Raw genomic sequence first — 18,805 nt, forward strand, 5'->3', positions numbered from 1 at the left:
TTATCACCCAGCCTCAGGAACTGCAGGATCTATGCAGACATCCTGTATTGTGACATAGCTTCAATTTTCTTTTGAGGGGACTATAATGATCAAGCCACATACTTATCATGGCTGTGACAATCACAGCCCTCAGGGAGCTGTTTCATTCTTAAGACATCGGTGATTTTGTGTAATTTCTTTGCGGTCAAGATATGCACACAGGGAAACACTGAAATGTCTGAGAGATACACTCACTGACAACCCCAACAGGAGGGCGGATCTGGCGGTCATAAGGACACAGAACCCACTCAGTCAGTTTTTTCATATGGATCTAGAAAAAATGACGTTGACCACACTGCTCGAAGCAGAGCTTATACTACTGATGGTTCTGTAAGCCTGGCTGAAACCTGATTGTGTATGTTGCCAGTATGTCCCCAAATGGTGCTGTTGGCTTGTCTTGAAGGCAAAAAGAGGCTGGTGCATGCTTCCCCCAAGAGTAACGGGGATGATAGAATCAAGATACAGATATATTGCAGAACTCTCAGATTCTGGTTTGGTTCCTTTCACGCCACACAATTAAGTCCACTGGAAAATGTCAAAATGAAATGAATGTATTTTTCAAGCTTGAAGTCCCTGCTTTCCCAACACTTTTTGGTCATTACCAGATAGCCGTCATTGCAAATAAAGCATACATACTTAAACACGAGAAGGAGCAGGTTCGCAGGCAGTGATACAAGCAAATAGTGAATCATGCCTTAGACCTCACCTACTGACAATGCCCTTGATAGGTGGATTAAATACATACTTCAGATTATAAGATGATGTTCTTCTACAGTCACACATTTCATTCTGTCAACATGGCTACCTGTCTGTCACCCGAACAGGAATCCCCTCCATTTTCTATGCTTGTTTCTTTTAATATATAGCTCTATTTTAGGGGGTGAAAATCTGAATTTGAGTGTTCAGTCCTGACCAGGCACTCTGAAGAAATCCTTTTATATGCAGAGAGGTTTGTTCAGCTGTCAGAACAAAGAGAAAGCTGGGCCATGACTCTCTCCGTGGTTTGGTATCAGGTGGCCATGGCTATCTCCGTGGTTTGGTATCAGGTCTGCCTGGCCCATGTTCGCAGCAGCTGTTGGTTTTTGAGAGGAGACCTGGTGAGGAGGCAGCTCTGGGAGGGGGTCCAGAGGTCAGCCGGGGTCAGACATTGCTCTGCTGTAGCAAGAGGCTCCTCAGCTCGCGCTCCCTCTGGTCCTCCTGTCTGTACTGCTCTTCCAGCTTCTGTTTCTCAGAATCCGCACAGTAGAAGGTACAATCCGGGCTCTTCCGGATCTGCTCAAACTGGCTGAAGTCAGCCACGTACTTTCCATTTTTGGAGAGAGAAACCACAGGCACAAACTCAAATCCCCAGTAGATCTCCTCCGGGATGTAAGATGTTCGACTCTGGCAGACGGCACTGGTGGATTCCACGGTGGCATTGAGAAGGACCACCAGTTCAAACTCCTTTTCCTTCAGGTTCTGCGGGGTGAGGTCCCGCAGGGGGCTTGTCTCGTCCAACACGTGGTAGAAGGTCATGGGCAGAATGAGAAAGGGGCTCTCAGAAGAGGAGTCCACGTGGAATTTGACGGTGGCCTGGTTGAGGAGGATGCGCTCTCCCTCCTTGGTGACATGCGTCTGGAGGAGTTTTCCCGAGAGCTGACACTGGATCAGGAGGCTCTTCCTCATGTTGGCCACCTGGATGACCAAGCACAGCTTCCCGTTCTGCTTGCTGATGACAGCACAGTGGCTGAACTTGATGGTCTCAGCTCGCTTTTTGGGTCTTGCGATCTTGGCCAGGAAGGTCCCTGTAATGAAGATCTCAATCAACGTGGTGATGACCAGCTGGGCAACCAGGAGGAAAATGGCGTGAGGACACTCCTCCGTGATGGAACGGACCCCGTAGCCAATGGTTGTCTGGGATTCCAGGGAAAAGAGGAAGGCTCCCGTGAGAGAATCCACCTTCATAATGCAGGGCGTGTGGTTAGAATTAGGGTCCCCAAGTTCTAAGTCGCCGTGAAGGAATGCTATGGCATAGTAGACCACTCCAAACAGAAACCAGGTCATCACAAATGTGGCCGCAAACAGGGTGAGTTTGTACCGCCACTTCATGTCGATGACCGTTGTCCACAGGTCCTGAAGGTAGAGCAGATAGATGCCATCCACTTTGTCAATTCTCACATTGCTGTGTCCACTCTTGGACATGACTCGAGGTCTATGGGCCTTGAGTCCAACTCCATTGGCATGTTTCACCAGGGGGGCACTGGACATGCCAATGTGGATGGCATCCATTTTCAGGCTCCTGGGACCACCTAAAGAAATAACAAAGATGTGTTTTTACCATGTTTTTGGTGTGACTTCCAGAAAGTAGTAAAGATACTAGCAGAATCCCATTGTTACATTGGGCTGCGACCTTCTACCACGTGCAATAACTGCGTTCTGTTACCACGTGGAGTAAGGGTTGGGTGCTAAGTGGTCCCTTGGTATCTGTGTAAGTTTTAGGTGTCAGTTCAGCACAATCTGAAATCACATGGAAGAGAGTCTCAATGAGGGATTGTCTGGATCCAGTTGGCCTGTGGTTATGTCTTAATTGTGGTGGGAAGAACCACCCACTCTAAGTGGCACCATTACTTGGGAAGAGTGACCTGAAGCATAGGAGAGTAGAGAAAGTGGGCTAAGCAACTGCCATCCTTGCTCACTCTCTCCAGTGTGGATGTGATGTCTCCAACGGTACCAAGCTCCTGTCTCTGTTACTTCCCCTCAGTTATGAACTGTAATCTAGAATTTTGAGCTAAAATAAATGCTTTCTCCACTTGCTTGTGTAAGTGTGTTGGGAGGTTGTGCCTACTGAGGTTAGAAGCCTGAAGAGTGAAGAATGTTTGTGATGCCTGATTCGGGTGCTGGGAACGAACTCCAGTCCTCGGCAAGAGTGATAAGCTGTCTTAACTGCTGAACCATCTCTGCGGAGTCCCGCTAAGTTGCTTTTGTGGGCGTATTCTAACACAGCACCAGGAAGCAAAGCTAAAACAGTTTCCAAGGGGCCCTGTTTCTGTCCCCACCCCGTGCACACAAAACTCTTGAGTGATCATGACTCCTCTAGGTAAGCACTGCATGGGATCTGTGCATCTTAGCCTCAGTACTTCAAACCTTGTCTAGACGATTTAGAAAACTTAGCATGATAAGCATATCATGCAGAGAAGTAGCTACTGCGCTGTCTGCTGGGGAATGACCTCAGGAAAAAATGTCGGCATGTGCCCAGCGCAGGTGCAACCGTGCCCAGTATCTTCGACCCTCAGTAGCTCAAACCTACAGATAGAGGACTCTGGAGGCAGATGGAAAGATGAGTGTGGAGATGCGTAAGGAAGTGGAACTGTGAAGGCCACCCTAGGTGGCTCGTGCCAACATGATGAGGGCAGTGGAGGAAGGGCTTGAGGCTTTGCGGGAGAGCTGGCATGACTGAAAGATGCCTCTGCAGCCGATTAGCTGTGGCTCAGCATAAACCTTCACGCTCTCTGGACCACAACTCTTTCATTTTTAAGTGGGGGCGAGTCCTTAATGCCTGTGTGGGCTCCCATCTCAGAATCAACTCTGTCCCTCTTTGCTTTTTGTTACCTGGTGATAAAGCACTGACCAAGAGCAACTTTTAGAGGAAAGAGTGTATGTCATCTTATGGGTTACAGGCCATCATGAGGAAAGTTGGGGCAGAAACTCAAGGCAAGAGCTGAAGCAGAGACTATGGAGGAACTCTCTTTACAGGCTTGCTTCCTCTGTCCTGCTTGACTACCTACCTTTCTTACACAGCCCATACCCTCCTGCCTAGCGGACAACACTACCCACAGTGGGCTTGAACCTCCAACATAAATCATCAGTCAATGAAATGGCTCATGGATACGCCTACAGGTTGATCTGGTGGAGGCAGTTCCTTGATTGAGATTGCTCTTTTCCAGGTAATTGTGTCTGTGTTTCGTGGCCAAGAGCTGTGGCTGTCCTACTCATACATGACAAGGTTTTGAGATGGTCATGTGAGCATCCAAACAAAGCCTTGTTCTAAAAACAGAATTGCTTTCTCTCGACAACACAAAAGGTTATGTGAATGCCTTACGAAGTGTTACCAGCATTTATGTATAGTCCGCTTTAATGACTTACCATGATAATACTTAAAACTTATTTGACTAGATCCAGAACTGATCTTACATGTTAGATCAACCACCTATAAAATAATTTTGGTATAGCAATTGAGAATATTACTGCACATCTTCAGAGCCAAAGTGATATTAATACATTTTTAGATCTTCCTTTTAACTCACATACTTTGGAGCAATTCATTTGCCTCCCTCCTTCAATGAACAACTTACTATCTATAGTTTCTCCTGGTTCCCATGACATTTGGGAAAAGTCAACTTATCAAGCAACAAACGTCCCACTAACAGCAAGTAATTAAACTTTTTTAACATCTCATGCAGGTTATTCTTAGACACGTACCACCAATGTCATTTTAGGTGTGATATTTAGGTATACACAAAAGTCTGCCCTGTTCTTTAGATCAAAATAGAACCAGCTGAAGGAGTCTATTTTAAGAACAAACGTATCTAAAAATGAAAGGGTATGTAGGGTATCTAACATAACAGCATAAAATAAATAAGAATTAAAAAACCTACCCAGAAGCAGCACTGGGCTCCCCACTCAGACCCAGGGAGGCTCTGCTCTGCCTCAACACCCAGCAGTCGGAGGAGAACTGTGAGCCCACAGAGCATCTTATAGTACCTGCCTGCTGCTGACCCCGGCATTCCACGAAAAAGATACCGTTGGCAATGATAGAGTAACTCTGGCTGGCTGAAATATGTTTTTTAGCCCTACCTCATTGGTATTTTAAGAATTGGAGGGGAAACCCCCCTTTGAAAAGCAACAGATGAAAATGTGGCAGTTTATGATTCAGATGCTAATCTTTCTGGTAGTGGGGCATTATGTCAATAAAAGTTTTACAATGAATGCAGACAGATCTTTTCATGGAAACAGCAGGGCTCCCAGTGGAGGCCAGCACCTGCTCAGGATGCAAAATGGAGCCACTGGGCCATTTAATCTTCCTATTTCATTATGAAATATTCCTTACTGAAATTAGAATTTTTCTTGGAAAGTCACTGTTCTGATTTCATTGCAAAGAAAGGCCATGCCTGCCTTACTCAGAGCTTTAACTTCTTGAAACCTGCTTCACCTTTCCTGGGATCTGTTGTTTCGAAGCCAGGGACATCGCAGAGAGCACATACCTTCTTCCTTCTGGTACCCTGGACTACACTTCTTAGTTCATAATGAGAGAAGGGAAAAACAACCCCATTGAGGCTTGGAACGAGCCTGCCGACCTGCCTGAAATGGGGACAGGCCGGTGACAGGAGACCCGCCGAAGATAAGCACAGCCTACATGCAAGTGATGGATGTACTTAAGGAGAAAGACAGAGGAAAGAAAACGGTGCGTGACCTTGCGTGCCACCCCGTCCACTAAAACCAAAACAAGGTTTTCCAGGACAAGTAAGACATGAGTGTCCTGCGCTCGGCAGAGATGCTCGCCGTACAGCATTCTGGGGGGTGGGAGGGACTGTGGCTGGAAAGTAGCACTGTGGGGCTTCTGTTTGTCCCGTGCCCTCGCTGGGGAGCTGACCTGGCCTGGGGTGACCAGTGTGCTTTCCTGTTTCTGTGAGCGCTCCCTGGCTGTGAGCCCGAGCACCTGGTTCTGGGGTCAGTGGCCTGAGCCCTGCTTCCTGGAAGTCAGGGTTTGGGACCTGGGGCCTCCGCAAGGGCACAGTTCAGAAGGGCATGGATCCCTTTCTGAGGGCCGTGGGTCTCGGGATGGCCCATCTCCTCTGTCCTCCAACCCCAGCCCCCGGTCTAGAACCCTCTGCCCTCCAAACCCTCCTCTGCTACCTGGTCACTCACTCTGTAAGTCAGGAATCTTCTGCTGGGCAAGTGGCACGTCCTCGCTCCCCTTCACCCACCTGGCTACCATGGGGTCCTGCTATGGCCTGGAAGAAAGAGGGACAGACACGTGCTGTTTACAGGTAGGTCCAGAGCACCCAGCAGAACTGGCCCCTGAAGATCCCCTCAAGGCGACGGGTGTGGCATTTACCTTCGAATCCCTGGCCATCTGGCACAGTGCCCAGTACAGGCTAAATGGCCAAAAACTTTCAAGAAAGAAACCGTTGCTACCACCACAGCCTTGCTATGAATCCAGCCCCTGGAGGGAGCTCATTGACAAAAGGCGCTGGAGAGAAAGGGTCAGCCCACCCCCACCGGGGCCACAGTGATCTGAGCAGGCGGCAGGAAGGGGAAGTGCGGAGGAAGTAAACAGCGCACACTGGAGGGGAGAGTCCAGAATAGCCCCACCGCCGGTGGAAACGCATCGCTCCTGTTGACTCAGAGAGAGGTAAAGAGGATCTTCAACACTGTCACGGAGAGTGGCAGACCATAGAGAAGACGGAAGCCTAGAGGGGAAGGCTCAGCTGGTGGTGGGAAGGAAGGAGGTGCAAAGGCTGTGGGAGACATAGCCATGCTCTTCCCAATACACAAAATCCCCTGTCCTCTCTGCTCTGTGTGACCTGGTCTAAGCTCAACTCAAGGTGCTTCACGTTCTTCTTTTCTGAAATAGTGTGTGTGTGTGTTTGTGTGTGTGTGTGTGTTTGTGTGTGTGTGTGTGTGTTTGCGCGCGCGCGCCTGCGCGATTTGCCAGTCATCTATCAACCAGTTATCAATCATCTATCATTTTGATTTTATCTACTATCTATCATCTACCTATAACTTATGCCACAGTACCTATCAGATAACCTATTCATCTACTATTTATTAGCGTTTCTCCTATACCTGGCTACTACTACCTTCGTCCTCCATCTGTCCACCTTGACTGTTATACATCTTTTTCTATTGATCTTTAGACCCGTGTATGGGCCTCACTCAGGCACACACGCTCCTTATTGCTGATCAGCCATTATATAGTTGGTATATCCCCCCCTGCTAGCTCCCTGAGCCTCATACGGAGCAGATCTCAGTGTGTCCACTGATTGGTTGGAGGACAACCTCTTGCTCCCGGCTCTCTATGCCCGGTAACCTGCCTTGTACCCATCAGTTTGGTGGTTTGCTTCATTGGCTTTATACTTCACTACATTCTCTAGATTTACTTTATATGTTTTTCTGCAGCCTTCTTTAAAATCGTGTGCTTCGCGGGTGCTGGAGAGATGGTTCTGTAGTTAGGAGCACTTGCTGCTGTTTCAGAAGACCCGAGTTCCGTTCTCTGCACCCACAGGGCGGCTCACAGCCATCTGTAACTCCAGTTTCAGGGCTTTGGATGCCCTCTTCTGGCATCCAAGAGTACTGCATGCATACTGATGCCCAGGAACTCATACATACACATTAAATAAATACACAGCATTGAAAAAAAAATCTGCTTCTAGCACTCCCATTTTAATTTTAATAACATAGCTTTTGATTTTTTCCCTAGTGTTTCTACAATCCACATGGCTTATCTTCTGCTGAGACATCAATAGTTTTCTACAAGCTAAGTATGGGTAGAAAGATAAAAAGGCATTGCCATATGATTCCCTGTCTCTTAATCCTCTAGATAGGCAGTACTCCATTAAAACCATACGCACAGTGTTGGTCTCTGGAAATAACATCTAGTTTCCCAGGTTTTTCACGCTATCAAAGCTTACAGGTTGGGATCATAATTCTCACAACTGTGATCTCTTCGCTGGAATCCTTAAAATATTGAACAGAGAAGTCGGGATGGCCCTTTCCTACTTCCAGCCAAGAAAGACACGGGGCATGAATTTGTTAGTTCGTTCTGCAGTATACCATTTGATTTCTGAAAATAAAGGGAAGAAAAGTCCAGTGTCTGAATGCACCTAAACAGCAGGCAGACAGCCGGAAGGCTCTTGGCTGGGTGACGGGTAGGTGGCAGCTGCTCTGGTAGCGCCGTGGATGAGACGAGGTCTGCAGGGAACTGGGAAAAGAGCCATCCGGAAGAGACGTCTTCTGACAGAGAGGCACGAGCTCTCGTGAGAATGGGGGACCTGGGAAACCACATTGAACACAGAGGGGCTTTGGAAGTGAACAACCTGTGAGGGTCCTGGAAGCTGTGGACCGTTTAGAAACATGTGAGGAAATAGCAGGGAGGAGTAGGGCTAGAAGCATCCCGAGTAGAGAAGATGCAGACTAGACTAAAATCAATCAAATCAGAAAGACTCGGGTAACAGGACCACTGTGGTACCGATAGAATCCGCAGAGATAATAGAACACCCTGGCATGGCAGCCACACCTCAGCTGTGTACTCTCCACATGGGACCCTTGATGTGCAACACTGAAGTCCTGCAAGGTGGGCGCTACCATTTGTCTGCCCTGGAGGCCACCCGGACACACACAGTGGCCATGGAGAAGTGACTCTTTCAGGCTCCCAACACCGACCCATGGCAGCACTGAGCCACAGCTTTCTCTAGCCTGACAGAGTGCTCTGGGCTCAGGCCTCCAACCACCCCAAGACTGAAGCCCAGCGATGCGCGCGCGTGTCTAACGAGATTCCTCAGGGCACCTCCCTGCCTGTGAGCAGTTTCCACCCTGGGGTGGTCGCTTTCCTCACTTTAGGATGAGCCTTCTTCCTCTCCCTGCTTCCTCTCAGCACCCTGACCAATACCACTGTCCCGGTGTTGACTACACCAGCCTATTTCTGTAGGCATGTCCAGCTCCACCACCCTTGCAGGTTAAATGCCACCTCCCCGGTGTCCAGAGCCAGGGACAAAACTTTTGAAATCAGAAATAGATTTTAGTCAAAACTGTAGCATATTATTTATATTTATTTTATGGGTATTTATAAGTCATGTAGGCTATAGAGTACATATATATTATGTACTATCAAATGTATGCTAAATATGTTATACCATTTATATTAAATACTTATCATATTACTTATTTGCACAGTGTCAATAATTCTAGCTAAAATTAATCTACACAAATTTATAAAAATATTTTACTTATATTTTGGCCTAAATATATATTATAAAATAATTCCGGCCAAAATTGAGTACAGAGATATTTTTAGCATTCACAATTTTCACCCATCATTTTATTTTTGCTAGCCCACTCCTCTTTACACAATACCCTTTTCCCCCCAATTCTCAAAAATAGGATCTACTACCTGCCACAGATACTTTCCAAAAAAAAAAAACTCATTTAAGAACCACTTTCCCCTCCCAGTTAGCACAGCTTTGGGAACCTCCTAAAAGTTTAAAGTTATTTCTAATTGAATATTGTTAAGTTTCCTGTGTTTTCATCCTGGGAAAACATCATGTTGTACTCAACATGGCAGACAAACAAGGTGGGTATGCCAGCAGAAAGAAGAAATATTGGTCTTTCCCTTGATTGGGAACTGCCTGCTTTTCAGTCAAGTCTCCAGAGTCCCCACTCCATGGCTCACAAGGAGTGGGATGTGCTGGCGGACAAAACCTGACTCAATTCGTACCTTGCTTTTCTGGACTAAGGAAATGTAAAGGCTCTGACTTAAACCGTGACGACGTGCAGCCGCTTGTCGATATGAGAAGTTGCTTGAAAAGCTTTCTTGGATATCAGCTGCTTTTGACACTGAGTTTTTGGGTTTGTGTGTGTGTGTGTGTTTCGATAATCTACAAGCCCAGAGATTGCCGAGTTTAAATGTCATGTTAAGTATATGCAGGCTTAAATATTAAGTAGGACAAAGTGCTTGACAAGAATCTGTTCAGGGATCACTGAACTCGAAAGGTTTAAAAGTAATTGAAAATAAAACCAGCCAGGCTTACTGTCCTTTGGACCCTGTGACAGGTCACACAAACACACACCAGGAGATCTGAGCTACAGCCTTGTACTGGGTTCCTCTCTCCTCTGCAAAACCATCATCCATTCCCTGCAAAGACTGGCTGGCAGAGTTCCCAACCCAGTTTAACTTCTCCAGCATGGGGCAGGGCACCCATCGCTTTGCCCATGCACACCAGCATATTCACGAGCTGGTTTCCCAGGTCAGTGGTCTCGACAGGTAGAGTTGTGTGGCATTCGGTTATTGCGTGTAATTGGATGTTGATTCCAGCTATTCCCAGCATTTCACTGCTGGATCCCATAAAGGATCCTGACCTAGGCCTTCGGGCTGGATGTGCTTCTGCTGCCTGGGTGGGGAGGTCATGTGACTTTTCTGCATGAGTGGTTCATCACACCCCAGCAGAGGCACTGGGCTCGTGCATGGGTCTTGTGATGCTCCTGGGCTGCTCTTGAGCTGTTTTGCTCCTTATTCTGGGGAAGGGGGAGGAAGATGATGCCCAGGGCTGGACCATCTCAGAGCGGCTGCTAACTTGTAACAGGCGAGAAGGGATGCTTGCGTGAGTCATGGAGGTTTTGGAGGTCTGGGTTCCAGAGACAAAACCTAGTGAAAATTGGCACAGAGAAACCCTCACTTCAGATTCCATGCTAGTCTAAAAATATGGAATTTAAAGAAAGGCATAGACGTCTGAAATCGCCCTCATGGGACCGCCAAATGCTCCAAAGGCTGGCCTTAGGATGAGAACTTGGAGCAAAGAAATAATGGCAGTCTAACCGGACGTCTGCAGGAAGAGGGGTGTGTCTGGTCTCTAAGCACAGCCTAGGGAAGGAGGTCATTTCAAAGCCAGCACTTAGGTACAAGACACAGGTGACTCTTCAGAAGATGGCACATAGGAGACCCACTCCTCCATTCCAAACTTCCTTTGATCTGCGGATCTGATGGCTCCGTGACCTGTAATCTCAAAGACACGGAATGTCCTGGGTCTTTACCTCTGTGCCACCGACAGCTTTGATTTCAGGAGGGGGCTTTTTAAAGCAACATCATTTTTTTTTATTTCATCGGTCCCTTTACCAGCAGAAGAAAAAACAATGTACTTCCTAAGTGGGGAGCTTAAGAGTGGAGAGATTAGGTAATTTATGCACATACATTCAGCCAGGAGGCAGCAGATCTTGTCCAGAGAACCAGCTCTGTCTACCCTTGGCATTGTCCTCCTAGCTACGACACCATCACAGGGACATGGTGACACCTGCCTTTTCTCGGTGACTTGTGACGAAACTGCACGCTGCATGGTTGCCCTGTCGTAGAATAAGCAGCCATCCCTTACTCATCGCTTATGCCCTGCCAGCCCTTGTGTACGCACCGCATCTGACCCTCATGTAGAGCCTAACACAGTTACTACTGTTAACGGCCGTAATTCCTGATGAAGGCTCAGCTATGTGTCTGTGAGCCCTCTGCCAGGAAGTTGCAGCTGTCCTCGAAATGTCCCCAAAGCACGGAAGCTCAAGTGGACTGTCTCAGGGAATAAACAATGATGACGAAGAGCTGGAGAGGTTTGGATGGGGAACACTCCGTTGAAAATTACTCCAAGTCTCTTCCTTGCGTAAGCACCATCCTACAGAGGCCCTCAGTTCCACACTGAGTAAGAACTCTGGAGGCCTGACCTGCAGAGATAGCTGGACTCCAGGGATGGGTCCCCAAGCATCGTCTGACTCGTTAAAGGCAAAGTAGCGTTAAAGGCATTTGTAGCAAGTCCAGCTTGGATGTCACATAAGAGATATGCATTCGTCCACGTCCTTCCTTGGCTCTGCCATTGTGGGGCCAAGTGTTAGCTCCTGTACCACGAGGGGTGTGCATGGCACTCACTCATACCACACCTGAGCAGAAGCGTCCAGCCTTGGTCTGACATTTGGAAGCTGTCTAGGGAATACTGATCTGGTTCAGATTGCCCAGATCTAAAGAGGATCCAAGAGTGTGAAAGACTCCTCAGCCAGCAGCTAACTGGCCTCAGGCTGGAACACAATCGTGCTTCCCAGGCCTCTCCATCAGCAGAGGTCATTCCTGGTTAACATGACATGTCTCTAGCTGTCCACTCACTGGATTATGAACACAGGAGGCCTTGAAGTGTATGCACCCTTCAATCGCAGCATCAGCATCCCTTGGGGGAGCTCGCTCTTCTCCCATGGGTCCCACCTCTAAGCTAATAAGCCCAAACTTCTGGAGGTGCTTCCCATGAGCTCAAGCCTTAAAAGGAACTCAGTTTCCCAAAAGATTGCAGGGGTGGCTTGGAGAAATTTATCCTTTACCCTGTGACACACAGGGCAAGCAACAAATGTCGCTTCAATGACTAAAGCCCAATTTTGCAACCCATGGGACCCTGTCAGAAGCCCATTTGCCTGTGTGGTCAAATGTTTAGCTGTCTTCCTATGTCTTTGTTCCGTTATTATTCTTTTAAATTCCATAAGTATTAAAAAAGAGCTCCCTTTCCATCCTTAAATGTGGTTTGCATAGTTGTACCCTTTTTCCTCAATGCAGATTCCTTCTAATTTCTTTTTCATTCCATAGAATGTCAACCTCTTCTCTCCCCAGCAAGGACAAGTCTAAACGGATATCATGCTCAGCAGACTCATTTTCCATTCTCCATGGCAAAGAATCTGAGCCCTAGAGTAAGTCAGAGCTATCATTTGCTGTGTATTTTTGTAAAGACAGTTTAATTTTAGGCTCTTTACTTGCAGGAGAGCTAGCTAACCCAAATAAAACATTATACATCTGTCTGTTGTTACGAGTGATCAACTTCAGCTGAACATTCTTCCCTAATAACAGCAGGCTTTCTTATAGACTAGGGACGACGTGCAGCAGCTAGGAGCAAGTGGAAATTTCCTTTGGTTTACCACCCTCGGTCTCGCTTGCTCCAACATGTGAAGAACGCGGGTAATAGGCATCCTCTCCCCTTTAATCACAGCGTGGCTTGGACATGCATTGTTGTGAGGTGATTGGTGAATCAGGGAAATTTATGTCTGGAGGGAAAAAACAACAAGGCGAAGAGTGTTGTGTTAACGTTCCAAAATGTTCTCCTCAGGGAACGCGTTTCTCCCGAAGTCTCTCAGTCTCGCTTGCCGCTCTTGTTGAGATCAATTCAAACGCTGGGAAGAAGATGGATTAGCAGTTCCGTTTGGTAAAGGAGAAGGCAGAGCCTTGGGGATTGTTTGACTTGAGTATGTTGGAGGACAGACTGTGGGGCAAACAAGCATCTTATATCATGTGTTTTGATGAAAATGCAAGTGTGGAGGGAACAAGGAGATGACTTTCCTTAGTTCTTATCTTTGAAGGTGTTTGAGCAGGCAGCGCTGCCTTCTCGCCATACGTCCTTAAAGTAATTTACAACACTTCGGATTGACTTCCCTAAATAAATCTCCCACGTGAAGTCTCGGCATCTATTTTACTTTTACGGTGACAAAGGCAAAGAAGCACAGGAAGCATCTTGTGAATGTGGTGTCTTTTCCTTCAGGCTCCATGATACTTTTATCTTTTTTTTTTTTTTTTTTTAATGGAGTTGTGACCTGGGTGATTCGATGGTGACGCGTGGGTTTCAGTGCGATTCACCTGCCGTTGCGGCTGGAGTTCCTCTGCTTGTTGATTTTCCTGCTCGTTATTATCCTAATGGGAATCGTATTCCAGACAAAGGAAATGACTGACTCTTGCTTGGTTTGGAACCAAGTTACTTAGGAGCGGGACCCGTGTCAAAGTGTTTCACAACCCCGGCTCAGTCAGTCCGTGCTTTGACCACATGCCTGTGACATGGGAACTGGAGCACTCAGGTCTCAGGGGAGCACCGTGCATACCGACAGTCTAACACAGAGGACGATGAGAGGACCAGAGATACGTCTGAACTGTTTGCTTCAACACCTAGTCACATGTGATCTCTGAGTGACAGGGCCCGTTTCCAATTTCAAAATGTTTTCACGTTCAGTCAAAACCTTAGCCCTATGACAGTTAGCTAGCCTTCATGGGTAAACAGGGACACACGATACACTGATGTCATCTGTACTTAATTAACTGGAGGGTGTTTGGCTCAATTTTGGTCCTGTTAGGATTGCCAGATATGACACAAGATGCTCGGTTAAATCTGAATTTAAAATGGATCGCATATACTTTTTATTATAACTATGGTAATATTTAATAATAGTATTCATACACTAAAATTATTTATGGTTGATCTGAAATGCATGTATATGTGTTCCCTATATATGTATATATGTGTATGGACTTATAGATAGCACACTGGTCTTTATTTATATGTGTTAAATCTTTTTTTTTTTGAGACAAGGTTTCTCTGTAGCTTTGGTGCCTGTCCCAGAACTAGCTCTTGTAGGCTGGCTTTGAACTCCCAGAGATCTGCCTGCCTCTGCCTCTCAAGTGCTGGGATTAAAGGCATACACTACCACCACCCGGCATATGTGCTAAATCTTTTTTTTTTTTTTTTTTTTTTTTGGTTTTTCGAGACAGAGTTTCTTTGTGGCTTTGGAGCCTGTCCTGGAACTAGCTCTTGTAGACCAGGCTGGCCTCGAACTCACAGAGATCCGTCTGCCTCTGCCTCCCGAGTGCTGGGATTAAAGGCGTGCGCCACCACCGCCCGGCTGTCCTAAATCTTATATTCTTTGAGAAGGACAAATCTACCTTCCAGAGTAGATTAGAAGGACAAAACATGTAAAGACCGGGTTTTATACATAGACAGTGTTCTTAGAAGAACAGTGTCTTGGTACTAGGAACTCTGAAAACAAACACAGGCATTGTGGCATTGTGGCACTGGGATGCAGCCTTTTCCTGAATGATTCTCAGAAACGACTTGGAAGCTGGTAGTCTAGTCCTATCTATTGTTTGTTTGGGGGATGGTGGGCATGTGCCACCATGCCAGGTTCATGCAGCGCTTGGGCTTAAACCCAGGAATTTGCCCATGGTGGTGAGCTTTCCACCGACCGAATCACATTCCCAGCCCTGGTCTTATTTTTGAAAATTTGGCTCAGGGGTTCTGAACCACTTTTGTTTTGTTTTGCTTTTCAAGACAGGGTTTCTCCGTACAACAGCTCTAGCTGGCCTGGATCTCACTCTGTACGTGAGGCTGGCCTCAAGCTTCTTCTGCCTCCCGACTGCTGGGGTTAAAGGTGTGTGCCACCATGCCTGGCTGGGAAGCACTTTCTGGGTGACACACGATTGCCTTCTTGGAGTACAGCATTTAAGTAGATAAAGACAAATCATGGGGATTACCAGCAATAGCATCGCTGTACAGTCCCGAGGTAAGTCAGTGTGTAAAAGCCATTTTTACAGTCATTAAGCGAAAGCTATTGTTCTGAGTGCAGTGAACAGAAATGGCCATTCAAAGTCACTGGGAAGCCAATAGAGTGGCGGTGGCTGTGGCTGTGACGGGGTCACTGCTGGAGCTGACACACCTGTAGTCTGCTGCACACATTGAAAGTAAAGAAGACGGAAGTTTGTATGAGTAAAGTCACTGAAAATAAAGAGTTCCCTTTCTTCCTTCATCTGAGACCCTCTCTCATTCACCAGGCATGTGGGCCTGGATTTAGATTAAGTTATACAGTCTAAACACAATGGTTCTGGTAATGGCAGTCGACCTAGCCCAGCCTTCTCTCTTTACTTTCCCCAAAAACACAGTCAGAGGTCTAAAATATTATTTATATTATAAATATAGCATGAATCTTTGCTGCCAAATATGATAATCTGATTTCAATTCATGGGACATGCATGACAGAAGAAGAGAACCAGCTTCTATAAGTTATCCTCTGACCTCCACACATATACTGTGGCACTTACACACACTCATGCACACGCACACACACACACATACACACACACACACACACTCCTCACTCACTAAAAACGTAGCAAAAACTTTTAAAATAAATAAATAACCACAATCTCCCTTCCAACACAGCGGCACACACGATATCAGGCATGGACATTATGTCAGTATCTTGAGCTCACACCCAAGGGATGCAGTCCAACACCCACTGCTCTAGAAGCCGTGGCACCCTGTCCTCTGACATGGAAACAGTGGAGGAAATGAGAGAAAACAGCTGAGAGCCGTATGTCTTCATTGCTCTTCATAGTGGTGCATGGTGTTTCTGAGAACCAGGGAGCCGCAGCTCTGCCTAAGGATGACCATGGTTGCAGCAGAGCTCTCTCCAGGAAGGAGAAGACATACTCGTCCTGCAGGGTGCATGTGCACACAGAGCATGGACTCACAAATCTTCCAGTGGCTCCCACTCCCGGTGGGGCAGGTGATAAGGAATCTTTAAAAGGCACCGTGCCTGCCGCTCAGGCCCTCATTCCTCAGCTTTGCTCTCTCTAGGACGAGCCTGGCTTCCAGCTCAGTGCTGGCCTCTTCCAGAATAGCTCAGTGCCCTCAGGGCTCCGTGTCTGGGAACGCTTGATTCTTTCCTGAAGGTTCTCCTTCCTTCTGCTGTTGGCTCATCCCACCTCTCCTTCAGAGTCAAGCTGAGCATGACATCCTCTAGTCCTTAAAGATACACTGAGCACTGTAGCGTGAAGATGGACCGAGTACTCACTGTGTTCCTGTTGACACTACCTTGTGCAGCTTTGGACAGATTCTTAACCCTTCGGAGACCTGGTGTCCTCAAGTACAGAATGGAGGGATGATAAGACCCGGACCCCAGAGACTGAGAGGTTAAAATCCATCTGCTGTACCACGTGTCACAAGAGAATTCACTGTCAATTTATAGACTCCCAGCAGAAGGAGCACACAGACCACTGGCCATGAGGAAATTGCATTCGCCGCAGAGGAAGTGCGGAGAATTCTATCTGAATCTACAAAGTTCTCATGGGTCCAAAAGAACCATTATCTGCAGCATCTAAAAACACACAGAGGAAAACATGCGACAGGCTGAAAAGATATTTCATTTCTTCAGTGTGTGTCCACCTGCAGCAGGAACTTGCTGTGTACCTACTGTGAGCTGAGTGCCGTGTGGACCCGTCAGTGAAGACAAGTCGCTGGCTTTGTCCTCTAGAACAGGACGGGGAGGTGGGGCCTTGCACAAGTCATCAGGCAGCCATTCAAAGACAAACCTGGGTGTTCTGGGGAGGGAGTCCAGCCTGGAAGACAGAAGAAAGCGTGGGTGTGTGGTGTGGTGTGTTCTAGTCTGGGGTTCCTGGAAGGTTTCCCAGGGAGGAGTGAAGAAACCGAACAACATCTGGTCAGGTGAGAACCGGTGTCTGTGGCAACAGCCCTGGTAGATGGAGCTCGGTACCTTCCAGAAAGGAAGGCTGGTACGGGGAGGCTACATGGTCCAGGCGAGAAGTTAGGGCCTTGGGAATTCTTTGAGATCTGTCATGTCTTCATGTCTTGGGAAAATGAGAAACTTCTTAGGTTTTATTCAAAGGAAAGACAAGATTTAACATGCTCACCGGGTGGTTGCTTTGATACCATACAGAATGGCTTGGCAAACCCAGATCCTGACATCCTAATTAATTAGCACCACCAGTCATTCAAGCTGAATAAAGACTGAGGTATAGCCCAGGCTGGGGCCAGCTGCTTGAGAGAGGTGAGAACCTGTGGGCTGTGGGCTCCCGTAGAGTCAGCGGGTGTCTGGGGCGCAGTGAGGGCGATACAGAATGAGGAAGAGAAGGTCTCAGAGGTGATGGAGAGGGTCTCATTCTGTAGTCAAGCTGGCATCAGACGCCCAGGGTGGACCAGGCTAGCCTTAACTCATAGTAACCCCCCTGCCTCTGCATTGCCAGTGCTGGGATAACAGGCATGCGCCACTATGTCTGGTTCTAATACGCCTTTCACAAGGCGGTCGGCAGGGCTGAACACACAGTGTGCTCTCCCTCTCTCTGCCTCTCCAGGTAAGATTAAAGTGAGATGCTTTACGCCTCCAACAGTTCTCATCTCTTCAAAGGAAACACAATTAGAAAGGCTTTCCAACCAGACTTTCCATTTTATGCCGTTAATCTGAAAATTCAATTTCCCCCGGCACGGCTCATTCTCAGTCCGTCCAGATATTACTGTAAACGAGATGTACTTACCGTGTCCATGGGAGAAAATTTCCATACCCTGCCACAGCCAAATCTGTGGAATCATTTACTCTCAGACATGTTCCAGTTGTGCAAGTCCAAGAGCCTAGTTTGCAGCGAACAGCGAGGACTATTATTTTCTGTTCGCTTGAGGCTTCCTCTAATTGGCTGAGGAGTCTGCGCTTGGCCCGGAGGGGTTGCTGATACAGCAGATTCCTGCCTGATGCCTTTGCTCAGGCAGGTCAGTCACTCCGGAGACCTTTCCGCCTTGCAAACTCCTCTTCGCTCCTCACAGCCCAGCTGACGCATGGGCTCCGATGCTAACACTTTCCTTGCCTATCTCCTCGGCCTTTCGCATGTTGTCAGCACCTCTGCTGCCCTCCATCTCTGCTCTGGAATGCGTCTTTTCTGCTCAAAGATGGGTTGTAGATGGATGGGTGCTCAGCTCATCGTGTGTGTGTGTGCACACACACACACACACTTGCACTGCATGCAGGTATGTGGGTGCATGTGTGTGCATATATGTATGACGTGCAAAGGTTGATGTTGTATATGTCTTCTTCAATCACTATTCATCTTACTTTTATTTATATAATTTTTTCCAGGCAGGGTTTCCCTGTGTAGCCCTGGCTGTCCTAGAACTCACACTGTAGCCCAGGCTAGCCTCGAACTCACAGAGACCCGCCTGTCTGTGCCCCGAGTGCTGGGATTAAAGGTGTGCTCCACCTCCGCCTGACCTTCTTACTTTTTGACACAGTCTCTCACTGAACCAAGAATCATGCTGATTCAGCTCTCTGAGCCGGTCAGCAAGCCCAGGGATTCTCCTGTCTCTACAGGAATTTTAGATTCAATTATTATAGCAGTTTATTTTTATGAGGGTCCCGGGGAACAAATTCAGGTCTCCGTGTTTACGTCACAAGCTCT

General features: G+C 47.4%; 1 protein-coding gene and 1 long non-coding RNA gene across 9 annotated transcripts in view; one reads left to right on the forward strand and one right to left on the reverse strand.

The window, feature by feature from the left end:
• Positions 1-569: 569 nt before the first annotated feature.
• Positions 570-18,805, reverse strand: part of Kcnj15 (potassium inwardly rectifying channel subfamily J member 15) — a 40,547-nt gene continuing 22,311 nt past the window's right edge. For 2 of the 8 annotated variants that reach the window (XM_038346399.1, XM_038346396.1), the window contains one exon: positions 570-2,327. In XM_038346399.1, coding sequence (XP_038202327.1) covers positions 1,180-2,307 — 1,128 coding nt within the window. In that variant the 5' untranslated portion in view covers positions 2,308-2,327 and the 3' untranslated portion in view covers positions 570-1,179. Of the gene's footprint in view, positions 2,328-5,931; positions 6,071-6,133; positions 6,459-18,805 lie in introns of those variants that run through there. The other 6 variants (XM_038346392.1, XM_038346397.1, XM_038346394.1 and 3 more) reach the window with 6 other exon arrangements.
• On the forward strand, positions 9,724-13,256 carry LOC119825501. The gene is made up of 3 exons (XR_005287226.1): positions 9,724-10,040; positions 12,398-12,498; positions 12,912-13,256. It is a non-coding gene; the product is annotated as an uncharacterized LOC119825501 (long non-coding RNA).

The sequence above is a fragment of the Arvicola amphibius genome, chromosome 10 (genome assembly GCF_903992535.2).
Source record: "Arvicola amphibius chromosome 10, mArvAmp1.2, whole genome shotgun sequence".
Taxonomy (NCBI): domain Eukaryota; kingdom Metazoa; phylum Chordata; class Mammalia; order Rodentia; family Cricetidae; genus Arvicola; species Arvicola amphibius.